At 50.2% G+C, this 12,508-nt stretch overlaps 1 protein-coding gene across 1 annotated transcript in view; it reads left to right on the top strand.

Moving 5' to 3' along the window:
* ARHGAP35 (Rho GTPase activating protein 35) overlaps nt 1–12,508 on the top strand; it is a 74,336-nt gene that overhangs the window by 53,944 nt on the left and 7,884 nt on the right. Inside the window, exons 3-4 of the mRNA XM_024768336.1 lie at nt 5,933–6,010; nt 7,526–7,657. Coding sequence (XP_024624104.1) covers nt 5,933–6,010; nt 7,526–7,657 — 210 coding nt within the window. The remainder of the gene's footprint in view (nt 1–5,932; nt 6,011–7,525; nt 7,658–12,508) is intronic.

The following is a 12,508-nucleotide window of genomic DNA, read 5'->3' as shown; positions in this document are numbered from 1 at the left end:
TTTACGTGGGTTATCTCGTTTGTTCCTTGCAGTAGTCTAAGAAGGTGGGGGTTGAGCCGCTGTAGAGTCAGATGTGCAGAAGTTAGAGTCAGGATCCGAACCTGGATCTCCCTGACAGCAAAATTCAGGTGCTCCTCCACTTGGCAGCTTGCTTTCCACTTAGATCGTTAGGATAATAGCTGCTCCCTTAGCCCTGTGCTAAGACCTCGTTCAGTGCACCCCAACAGGGCGTATGGTGGGGACCGTTGTGTGTTGTGCAGAAAAGGAAAGGAAGCGCTATCGCCCAGGATCTTAGAGCCAGTAAGTGGCTTGTGATTCCGCGCTATGCTCAGCCACACTCCAGCCCTTCCACCTTCTGTCGTGGCGGGGGTGCTGCAGTGTGACCCTCAGGAGGAGACAGGCTGCAGTGTCACTGTTGGCATTTGACCCAGAGAAGTCGGCCCCCTTCAAGACAACTTGGACTTTATGCTCAACGGGGTTTCCTTTTCTCCCAGAGTTCTCAGCACCCCTCTGGCCTTGAAACTTAGCCTGCCTGAGACTTACCTCTGGGATACAGGAAGGAAGGAGAATGGCCTATTAGATGCATTTCCTTAAAAGTTGACAGAAGTAGTTTAGTAGTTAAAGCCTGTCTGATGTGGGGTGTTTTACAGCACTGGCAGCACCAATTAAAAAAAAAATTTAAGGACTAAAGTGCTGAGTTTTATATCTAAATATAGAAAGTGAAAAATAAACAAGTCAGAGTTTGTCTTGGAGGAAGTATTGATTTGTTGCTAGAAAGGAAACTTAGGAGGAACTGAGTCCTGGTGTGACCGAGCAGGGGCGAAGCCTGGCCGGGGCAGACTACGGAAAGACTTCAGGCCAAGAATGCCGGTGCCGAGAAGTGGTGCTTGGGATCCAGGAATAAAAACTTTTTTGGACGTTTCAGAAAATCAGACGTGTACCAGAGCAGAAGGTGGTTCTCCTCTCGGTTTCCAAGCTCCTGCAGGTCACCTCTCCATTCTCCTGGGGCCCCTGGTGTGGCAAGTGCCACAGGCATCTCTCGGACGCTGTGATGGGGAAGTCAAGGGTAAAATATGCCAGTTCTTAGCCCATAGGGAACGCCTCGTGGCTGGCACTGCTGGGTCATCTAGCCTTCTGTCACCAAAATAGTTTTGAGGAAGACCACAGCTGAAAGCTCTGTGAAGGATCTTATCTGCCATGTTGGGCGCTCAGTAAATTTTTTTTTTTAATTTATTTATTTTATTGTGTTGTATTTATTTTTGGCCGCGTTAGGTCTTTGTTGCTGCGCACGGGCTTTCTCTAGTTGCGGCGAGCGGGGGCTACTCTTCGTTGCGGTGTGCGGGCTTCTCATTGCGGTGGCTTCTCTTGTTGTGGAGCACAGGCTCTAGGCATGCGGGCTTCAGTAGTTATGGCTCGTGAGCTCTAGAGCACAGGCTCAGTAGTTGTGGCACACGGGCTTAGTTGCTGTGCGGCATGTGGGATCTTCCCAGACCAGGGCTCGAACCCATGTCCCCTGCATTGGCAGGTGGATTCTTAACCACTGCGCCACCAGGGAAGCCCAGTAAATACTTATTGAAAGAAAAAATAAGGCCTCTTTGCTTTTCTATTTTTTAATGTCCTTTTGAAAAATCACATGTGGCCGTGGTTTAAATAATGTGTAGAGGCTTGCTAACAAATAAAAAGCACCAGTTTTAATACTTTTTGGAGATGCTTTGTTCCTGAAGTGTCTGGTATTTATTTTTCCTTGTGTATTGCCCCCCCATTTTATTGAATCATAGATCTTAAGAGTCAGAGGGACCTTAGAGGCCTGGACCATCTTCTAGAGTGGTGGCAGTTCTCACAGTATGGTTCCTGGACCAGCCGCACTCAGCGTCACCTGGGAATGTGTTGGAAATGCAGATTTTTGGGGCCCACTCCCAACCAACAGAATCAGAAACCCTACAGTTGCAGCCCTGTAACCTATATTATAACCAGCCCTCCAGGTGATTCTGCTGCCCGCTCAAGTTTGAAAACTGGTGATTTAAAACGCAGTAGTAGAAGAACACAGGCTCTGGAAGCAGATGGGGTTCAGATTGCAATTCACTAGCTCTCTGACCTCGCGCATGTTACGTTACCTCTTAGCCTCTGCATTCCCATCTGTAAAATGAGATTAGTAACAATCTCTCTGAAGGAGCTATTGTGAGAACAGATGTAAAAATGCACGGTAAGGACTTAGCATTGTGTGCCTCACACATAGTAAGCGTTCAGTAAATGGTTTATTACTGCTGTTATTAGCTGTCTTCTTAGACCAGGTATTAATCTTTTTAAACAGCGTCCCAGACAGATGGCTATCCAGTGAGAAGGGAGTTCAAAAACTCTGGCCCTTTATAATGAGTGACAGCTGTAGCTACTATTATTTTATATATTGAGAGAATATTTGCCTTCCTGTCATTCCCAGTCTAGTCATAGCTCTGTTCTCTAGAGCCGTCGGAACAAGACTGTTCTACATAGAAATTGTTTAGATTTTTGAAGGTAGCAGCCTTGGCTGTTCTGAACTGTCTCTTGTTCTATTCCCACATGTTAACTTGTTTCTCTTGTTCTATTCCCAAAGATTAAAAGATTCCCAAAGAAATCAGTAGGGCTCTGTAAAAAAAAAGACCTATTGCTGAGATTCTGCTATGGTAATGGGTCTTTGGAGATTTCTGGTATGTAGAGATGCCTCATAGTTTAAGATTGAAGCTTTCTCAGTGGGGCCTCTAGCCACGGAACAGATCTTGTGGCTGGGGGGTACTGCTTTCTGCTGGCAGGGGTGAGCCAGAGTCAGCCCCTGAGTGTTTCTGTGTGGGTCTGTGGGTCCCAGGATGCACACCCCTTGGCATCCAGCGTCTCTGCCTAGGGGCCTGCTCCAGGCCCCCGGCCCTTTCCCTGCTCCGGTCCCGGGCTCCTTGGCAAAGCTGCCCTTGCTCTGTCAGCCATCCTGGTTCTCACCTGGGTTGCTAGCTCTGTTTCCCGAGCAGTCTGCAGTTTGAAGTCTGCTCTCAGACTTTTGTTTTTATTTAATTGTTGTCTAATTAATAGTTGTGAAAAATTGTACTGGCCAAGCAGATGATACCTTTCCTAAATTATGCCATGTTGTTGTGTAGAGCGGTGGCAGAATTGCTATTTTAAAGTGGGATTTCGTAATATAAACATGTGTCCAGATTACGGGAAATACTAAGTTGATGATTAATTGATGCTGTGGAGCCGGCCTTGTGGTTCAGATGCTTCCATTTTTGTGATCATCCATCTAGTGAGGTCTCAGCAGGCCCGCGCCTCCAATAATTTCCCGATTGCTAACTTGCAGTTTGTTTTCTGCCCTGTGATACCGGGGCAGGTGGCCATTAGGAGACAATGCAGAGGGCACCTCTGTCTGCGCTGAAGGTCAGGGTTGCCAGAAGGTGATGAATGGCCTGAGGCTGTCAGGATCTTCTCCAGGTCCGAGAGCCTCTCCACCCTGGGGCTCGGGAACTGTGGGTATTGCTACTTCCTCGAGGACTTCTTAAGCTCCTGCCGTTTGTATCATTGTTTTCTTTGTATTAGAGAGGGCTGATATTCAGGTAAAGAGAAAAGTGTAGTGATTTTTTTAAACCTAGGGCGTGAAGATTTGAATCTGTTGACACATACCCAGGGCTTGTCAAAACGTGGGTGATTTCATGTGTAAGCATGTGACGTGTTACCCGAGATGTGAAATAGGTAGAAAGTTTAAATATGTCTGAGAATAGTTTAGAAAAGTCACTGAGGAAAGAGACCATTGTAAAATTACTAACTAGGGATGGTGAACAGGGGCCATCCTGACCTCTAACTTCTGGAGGTTGACAGCAATAGAGGGGATGGACCGTCTCAAGATTGGCTCCCCAGGGTACTGAGGGCCAGTGGGTTTCACTCAAATGTGGTGTTTCTTTGAGGGGATTGGTCGCGGGGGGAGACTGTGGTCTGGACCCCAGCCTGATGGTGGATGAATGTCAAGCATCTTCTGGAACAGTGTGGAGGCAGAAGAGTAGCAGAGGTCCTGGACTTAGACCACTCTGCCTCTTACCAGCTAGGACTTCACCTTTCTGAATCTCCCTTTCTCATCTGTATTCTCTCTCCATCCAGTAGCCCCACCATAAGGGGTTGAAGATTCGATGGTGTCATCATTCATCTAATAAATGAGTGGTGGATGTGGGAAAGCATGTAGCCCAGTGCACAACATGGTGACCACGCAGGAAATATTAACCCCAGAAGGGAGGGCAGTGGGCAGGGTCACCACTGGGCTGGGGTGTGTCCAGGGCCTCGAGTTTGGATGGTGTCTGCACTTGTGCCGAGTACGGTGATGGCGCAGCTCCTTCGTAGCTAGGCATCGCACAGCAGGGCGTCCTTGAGGCTGGTCTGTTGACCCCCTTTTCTCTGGGGTGAAAGGGCCCATGTGCAGTTAACAGCTTTTAGGCTATAGGGAATTGATGGCTTCTGCTTTGATGTTCTTCACAGTTCACCTGCCACCAATCCGGGGCTCCAGAAACAGGCCGACTGCGTTTATCGCGCCTGATGGGTGCCTCTCCAGAGGCATCAATTAGGTGATAACTGACGTTGAGACACTTGGCTCTCAAGAGCCTCCTAATGGACTTCAGGGCCTAGTCCTCTCTCCACTGTCCGCACTGCCTTCTGGTGTTCAGTGGTGGCTCCAGGGTGCTTCCTCAGTGCCCCTTCAGCTGGTCAGAGTTGCTCAAAACCGTGATCTTCAGAAGGGAACCAGGGTTGGTTTGGCCATGAGATCGCATCTTGGTTTTCACGGTGACGTCATTGTCCTTTAGACCCATGGTCTTAGGGGCGCAACAGTGGACTTTCCTTCCTGGAGAGGAGGAGAACCAAGTTGAGAGACAGTGCTTGGAGTCCACTGCAAGCTGCACAGTACTTCCTGTGCCAAGGGGCGGGGAGTGAAGGGTGGAGGGAGTCATTCTCTCACTTGGTACTTTATATCCTCCCATGTTATTATTTAATTGAATTTTAGCATTGCTTTTTTCCTTACCTAACACTGTACACCAAGTAAGTTCCAAAAGAATCGCAGAGTTAAATGTAAAAAAATAAGTTGTAAAAGAACAAGAAGGAAGAAATAGAGAATATCTGATCTAGAACAGGAAAATCCTCTCTAACCATAAAAACAAATGAAGACATCATAAAGAAATTGATGGGTCTTGAAAACCTAAAATTTTTGAATTATGTACTTCCAAAAAATTCAGTACACAAAATTAGAAAACAGATAACAAAAGGGAAAAAACGTAAAGATGTATAACATTAATGTAGTCAGTTCCTTAATATTCAAGTACAAAATGAGAAGAACCACTGCTATAGGAAAATGAACAAGAACACGAATAGGAAATTCACAGAGTAAGAAACACACACGGCCAAGAATCTTTTAAACTTAACTAGCTATCAAAAAACATAATTGTGGGTTATTCCTAACAGTGAAAACTTGGAAAAACCTAAATGATTAACAGTAGATTGTTTTTAAGTTACTGTGTATTTTGATGTCTTTAAAAATCATGTTGTAAAAAAACAGTTAATGATTTACGTTCACAACATACTTTGTAAATGAAATGGGTGGGTTAAATTAACAGTGTTCTTTCCATTTTGTTAAAAAAAAAAAACTAAGATTCCAGAGTATACATCAAAATGTGGACAAAAGATATCTTTGTCTGATGTGCTTCTGTATCATTTTAATTTTTACAAAAAGCAAATATTTTTACATTTTTAAGTGAAAAAGAAAATGGGCAAAAGTGAGTTGAAGCATCTAGGTAAGTCAAGAGTGCTTCAGCCCTGTTCCTGTCTCCCAGTGGGTGGTGCCTCATGGACTCTCCCCTTCTTTCCTCAAGTGCAGTCCTCCTCGTTCTCTGCTCTCCACTTCCTGCTCCTAAGACACCTGCTTGTTTCTTCTCAGGACTGAGCACTGAAGGCATCTACCGGGTCAGCGGGAACAAGTCAGAGATGGAGAGTCTGCAAAGGCAGTTTGACCAAGGTAAGGCCACAGCCCAGCCGAGCACCGGAGGCAGGAGCCTCAAAAGCCAAGGGGTGCTGGCCGGGTGACTGAGAAGGAGAAGGGGTTTGGGCCCTGTCAGCAAACAGAAGTGTCATCCCCGCCAAACCTGCTTCAGCTGGGCTGCTCCCGCACCCCACCATCCAGGCACTGTTCCGGCCCGCGCCTCGCTCACCAGGAAAGGGCCTTGCTTCCCTTGGACTGGGCTGTGCAGGGGTGAATCTCAGGCACATGATGTAAAGGTTGGGTTGAGATGACAATCCCCTTTTGCCAGGGCCACGGGAGTACCCTCCTCACAGAGTCCCTGCAGGAGAGAAACGAAGCAAGGGAGCCTTTTGTGATGAGCTGAGCCTTGGGCCCCAGACTCCCGAAGCGGAACTCTCCTGAGTTAGACTGGCTCTTGGCAGGGACTTCTGTCTCCTAAGCTAGATCAGGTCTGAGAGGCCTAGAGCCAGATGGCCAAATCTATTCCACCCTAACCCAACAGCCAAACTGTAACACCCACCAATGCCAGAAGCAAATGAGCCAAAGCAGTAAAAATTCACAGATGTCACTGACCAAAGAAGAAAGGAAGCTGGGGATCAAAGCAGGGTCCAACTTAGCATGTGACTGGGCCTCAGGAGACCAAGCCAGGCAGCCTGTGCGGGCCTGCGGGAGCCAGCAGCTAAGCCTTGTGCACTGGGAGCAGGCGCCCCACCCCAGCACCCAGGGGCCCATAGCACTTCGTAACACCACAGTCAGTCTCTGCTGGCTGGCAGCGGGAGGAGGTGACCCAGGAGAGAAGGAAAATGTGCGTTAGTCTTGCAGGATAGGAAGCATGAGGTCAGAGTGAGGGTAAAGCCACCCTTGGGTATACACTTGATTATATGCCAGAATCTGTAACATGGGTTACATACAGCCCCCCAATAGAAGCAGCTGATATCTATCAGTAGATGATTTGTTACGATCAGAAGTGCAGTAAAGTATGTAAAGGAAAATTAGAGACAGAGGTCAGAGGTATCATTAGCTGGAAGGGACCAGCAGGGGGAGTGAGCCTCACTACCCGATCACCACAGGAGCAGGGACGGGGACGGCAGCCCAGCTGTTGGCAGCATTTCTGTAACCTTCCAGGAAAAGGGAGCTGGCCTTTTGGGAAAGCCTCCTCCTGTTTTCCCTGAGTGCGAGGGTGTAAGGAAGAGGTAGCAGCACATCCAGGCCAAACAAGGGGAGTTGGATGGCACCGAATGGGGGGTGCAGCTCCTCAAAGGCTGACCTTGGAAGGTTGGGTGTCAGCCTCTGTCTCTGAGTCTCAGAACTCTCTTTTCTTCTTTTTTAGCAGCACCCAGGGGTGCCACCTTCTGTCCAGTCTGTGATGATCCTGAGTCCCTACCCAGCCTCCAGGCCTGCCCTGGGCGGCGCCCCTGGGTCCTCGTTTCTCTGCTTATCCCCAGCGCTGAGTGTTCCTCGCTTCTGCCCAGCTTACATTGATCTGGCCTCACTCTCCCAACTTCCTTTCAGATCACAACCTGGATTTGGCAGAGAAGGACTTTACAGTGAACACTGTGGCAGGGGCCATGAAGAGCTTTTTCTCAGAACTGCCAGACCCCCTGGTCCCATACAACATGCAGATCGATCTGGTGGAGGCACACAGTGAGTAGTGGCAACCGTGTGTAGCTTGTGGGCCCCTGGCAGCGCCCCAGGCGGACTCTGTGTTGGGCAAATTGAGGGAGGGGGTGCAGCACCTTAAGAATGGGTCCTGCCCTCAGAGAGCTGACATTTGGACTCTTGGAACCGAGATGTGAAGGACGTAAGGAAAGGGGACTAGCAAGGTGGCACCGAAGGGGCTGACACATTAGACCCCTGCCTTGGTTGACCAGAGGTGCTTCTCTGAGGGTTCTGTCAAGGAAGTTGCAGGTGGCCCCAGAACTCCGTGAGCTGAGAGCCTGGTTTTGATGTCGGACTTGGGGCACATCTCTGCTCCGTTGCTTGTTCACAGTGTGTGCGTGGCCAGCGTGACCTTCCCTGGCCCTCAGTCATCTCTGTTACCATCCCTCCTCATATTTTTTAAATGAGACTCGGAGAGGTCTGGAGGCAAGGCTGTGTCACAGACCTGTTAGGTGATAGGTGTATTACTTTCCTTTGCCCTCCTCTCGCTCACCCCTCTTCTCCCAGCTCTCTCAGAAGGAAATTAACGTGTGGTGCAGAGCCAGATAGCCTCTGAGGAAGCCATCCTCTTGAGGGAAGGGGACAGCTCCGATGGCCCTGACCAGATGGTCACTTGAGGCTGCAGCAGGTTAGCATCTCTGGTTTTAATGGTCACCTCGCACGCCATCCTGCCTGCCCCGAGAGCTGTTTCTGCCCTGGCTTGCCTCTCTCCAGAGGCATTTGTCCACCATGTGGGAACCTTCCCACTGGGCAGCCTTTCCTGGACTTCATGTAGTGCTCTAGGCGGGGGGCCTGACCTCTCCATCTCCAAGCTTTCCACGGGGTGACATTTCTGAACTTTTTTAGCCAAAGGCAGCCTTCTACTTTGTACCTCTGGTGGGGTGGACCAAGACCCCAGAAGCAGCCACTGCTGTGCAGCTACAGAAGGGAGTGTCTTTGCCAGCGACCAAGGGGGTGGGGAAGTGGAAAGGGAGCTGTGGTCCTGGGACCCCAGCACATTAGTCTTATCTTGCCACTGCCCAACTCAAAAGAGGGAGTTTTAAGCAAACACGATTTACTCACAAAGCTGATGGTGTGGGCAGAATTCTGGGGGCTGTCACAACTTCGCAGGACTTTTAAGATGTGAGTCATGGACTCTTAGTGGCTTCGGGAAATAGAGGTGCTGACAGAAGCCCAACTGTGGAGGGGTGTCCCTGTCAGAACCTGACTGCTGTCAGTGCTGCAGAGCCCCCAGAGTCTCTGTTCTGTGGTCTGCCTTTCCTGTGATGTTTGTTTCCATAGTCTAGGTGCCGCCTTCACCACCATATTTTACACACACCATCTTAGCTGATTGAAATTGTTCACTTCCCCAATCTTATCCAAGCCCACAGGGGTGGGTAGAAGCACTGGCAGCTTCTGGGACTGTCACAGGGTTCCTTGGCCTTCTTTCCCATCTACCTTCTCAGGACAGGAGTCTGGGTTTCTCCAGATGACTTAGGGGGTGGGGACAGGTGCCAGCTTCTGCTCTGGTCCTACCATCCAAAGATAGAGGTCCTCCCAGCAGTCACTTCTCTAGCAGGCTCCAGGCTGGCTCAGATGTGAAACACATGGGAAATCTCCATCCAGAGCCAGCTTTCTTTCCATGTAAGCTAAGCTTGTCTCTGGGCAGAAGTTGGGAAGAGAAGGTGTGGGCTGGTACCCAGCTTGCTGGAAGCCCAGAGATTCTGGGCAGCGTTTGTCTTGACTTGGCGCCATCTAGAGGCTTGTAGAGTCCTGGCACCCCGCAGAAAGAATCCCATTGTTTCTGCGGGAATTGCTGACATAGCGTCTTTTTGTTTGGGGAGGGTCACAGGGGGCAGGAGAGGAAGGTGTTATTGATAGGGAATCAGCTGCCTTCCTACAGCAGCTTCCGCTGCCTGCCTCTGCTGAGGAAGGGAGCTTCTTGCTGCTACTGCAGCCTGGAAAAGGGTGGAGATTTTCCGCTTCCTCTTCCCATTGTGTGTTTCCTGTGCCCCAAGCTAGTCAGCTGGAGCTCCGTTGTCTTGAACCTGGTAGAGAGAAGTGTATCTCACTGACATGGCACCTCTCACGGCCTTAACAGTTGAGTGAAGAGTGGGGCTGTGTGTGCCAGAGCTTCACTGAGCCAGAAACACCAACCAGGCAGTGCCAAAGTTAGTGTTAAGGGACATGATGGAACAAAGATTCTCATGCCCAAAAGTAGCTATTCTCAGCCTGGCTGGGTTTCCATGGCAACGTCAACTTGACCAGCTCTTTCCACGTAATACCTAAGAGCTGTTGTGTCTGTGTGTGTTAAGGGCTTGGAAATGGTTTCCGATCCCATCACAACAAATATCAAGGTCACTATCAAAGTGTTTTGTAAGCTCCAAGATTTCACAATATTGAACATTGCTGAAATTCTGCCTACAAATGGAGGTTTTCGTGACTGTTCACCAGTTATTTTCCTACCGCGTTCAAGGTGATGTGTGGGAGATTGAGAAAGGAATAGCAGCCGCAGCCCACACTGCGAGGGAGGGCAAGCTGGGCGCGACCTGTGCTGAGACGTGGTTCCTGCCCTCCCCAGTGCTCACTTAAGTTCTCTGCCAGACAGCGTGAAGCAACCTGAGCTGGAAGTGCAGAAACGCAGTAAGGAGAGAGGAAGGTAGAAGGCCTCGTGGAAGAGACGGCACCTGAGCTTGGCTTCAGAGAGGACCAGGATTTCAGGAGGCAGCTAGAGGGGGCTTGAATTCCCCGTTCTGTCTCGTCCTCACGTTTCACCCCAGCCTTCAAGAAACAGTATCATTTATTCTTGCCCCGCGTCTTCTCTCCATCTCACAGCCCCCCCCGCAAACCCCACCACCACCTATCCGGAATCCCTCTGGTCCAGCAGTCCCCACACACCCTGTCCTATGTCTTTTGTGCCAGGAAAGGCCCTAGAGCTGCCTCTGTCTTGGTCCAGAGGCTCTGAGCCTAAGGACCTTTGGCCTCAGAGCCTCGTTAGTCCCCATAAACTGCTTGTGAGTTCTGTGTGCGCATTTAAGTCTACGGAGAAGACCATGGTCTTTCATCAGATTGTCAAAGGGATGGGAGTTGCCTGGCAGTCCAGGGTTAGGACTCCACACTTCACTGCCAAGGGCCCGGGTTCGATCCCTGGTCAGGGAAATAAGATTCCACAAGCCACACAGTGTGGCCCACCCACCCCCTGGCAAAAAAAAAAAAAAAAAATCATCAAAGGGATATATGAGCCCAGATGGTTCAGGATGCTGGCTTATTGTCTCACCCTTTCCATCTGTAGATGAGACAACTTAGAGCTAGAGATTAATAAATGACTGACCGGCGAGGTCGCCAGGTGAGCCAGTCGTGCTGCTCATTGGGCTCTTGTTCACATGCTGCCTTGTGATGTTGCTAATTCTGGGATCCTGCTTCCTCTTGTCTGTCCAGTTAGCTGCTTAAGAGCACGGGCGTGTCCCTCATCTCCTAGCATGTGCCAGGCCCTGCGTGGGACAGGGACAGATGGCAGCAGACAGACACGTGTGCAGTCCCTGCCTTCATCTGGTGGGTAGGAGACATTGCACAGGTTACTGCAAGGTCGTACCTCCGGGAGAAGGACACCCTGAAACTTCCGTTCTGGGCCCAGCAGAGGGAGAGTTCAGCCTTGGGGTCATTTCCCACCAGAAGGACACTGGCAGCTGCATGCATCACTGAGCGGTTGTGACCTGCGCCGGTGTTTTCCTTTTCTGGTGGTGCAGGTATGCAAGGTGGTCAAAATCCATCAGGGAGTTTCCTCTAGGCACTGGGTTGAGCGGTAGCAGATCCAAGCCTAGAGCCTGGTTGACAGCCTGGGTACCAGAGATGGCAGCAGAGTGACACAGCCAGGGCAAGAGCAGTGTTTGGGATTAGGGCCCCTGACACCAATTTGTGTGACCTCGGACCAGCATTCTTACTTCTTTGGGCCATGGTTTTTCTGTATACTGTGAGGGGTATAGCAAGCTAGCCTCTGAGGTCCCCAGTGGCCTCTGGCTGTCCTCTCCTCTTTTTGAATTTATTTATTTATTTTTTTTTTGCTGCATTGGGTCTTCGTTGCTGCACGTGGGCTTTCTCTAGTTGCAGCGAACGGGGGCTACTCTTCATTGCGCTGCGTGTGCTTCTCATAGCAGTGGCTTCTCTTGTTGTGGAGCCCGGGCTCTAGACTCGCGGGCTTCAGCAGTTGTCTCTCGCAGGCTCTAGAGTGCAGGCTCAGTAGTTGTGGCGCACAGGCGTAGTTGCTCCGTGGCACGTGGGATCTTCCTGGACCAGGGCTCAAACCCGTGTTCCCTGCCTTGGCAGGCGGATTCTTTTTTTGTGTGTGTGGTACGCGGGCCTCTCTCACTGTTGTGGCCTCTCCCGTTGCAGAGCACAGGCTCCAGACGCACAAGCTCAGCGGCCATGGCTCACGGGCCCAGCCGCTCCGCGGCATGTGGGATCTTCCCGGGCCGGGGCTCAAATCTGTGTTCCTTGCATTGGCAGGCGGATTCTTAACCACTGAGCCACCAGGGAAGTCCTGTCCTCTCCTCTTGCTCCAAAGTTCTTGGGACCTCAGTTCTAAGTTCCCTGGTCTGTATCCAGACTTCGTCTTTTTTTTTTTTTTTAAATTATCTATCTTTCTGTCTATCTAGTTAGTTCTTTTGGCTGTGCCAGGCCTTCGTGCTGCAGCATGCGGGATCTTCGTTGTGGCGTGCAGGATCTCTTAGTTGCAGCAAGCGGACTTCTTAGTTGCGGCATGCAGGATCTAGTTCCCCGACCAGGGATTGGACCCAGGCCCCCTGTATTGGGAGCACGGAGCCCTACCCACTTTACCACCAGGGAAGTGCCCAGACTTCG

This window comes from Neophocaena asiaeorientalis, unplaced genomic scaffold (assembly GCF_003031525.2).
Source record: "Neophocaena asiaeorientalis asiaeorientalis breed wild unplaced genomic scaffold, Neophocaena_asiaeorientalis_V1.1 scaffold629, whole genome shotgun sequence".
NCBI classification, from domain to species: Eukaryota; Metazoa; Chordata; class Mammalia; order Artiodactyla; family Phocoenidae; genus Neophocaena; species Neophocaena asiaeorientalis.
The sequence above is the reverse complement of the archived record's forward strand: the minus strand, read 5'-3'. Positions and strand labels throughout refer to the sequence as shown.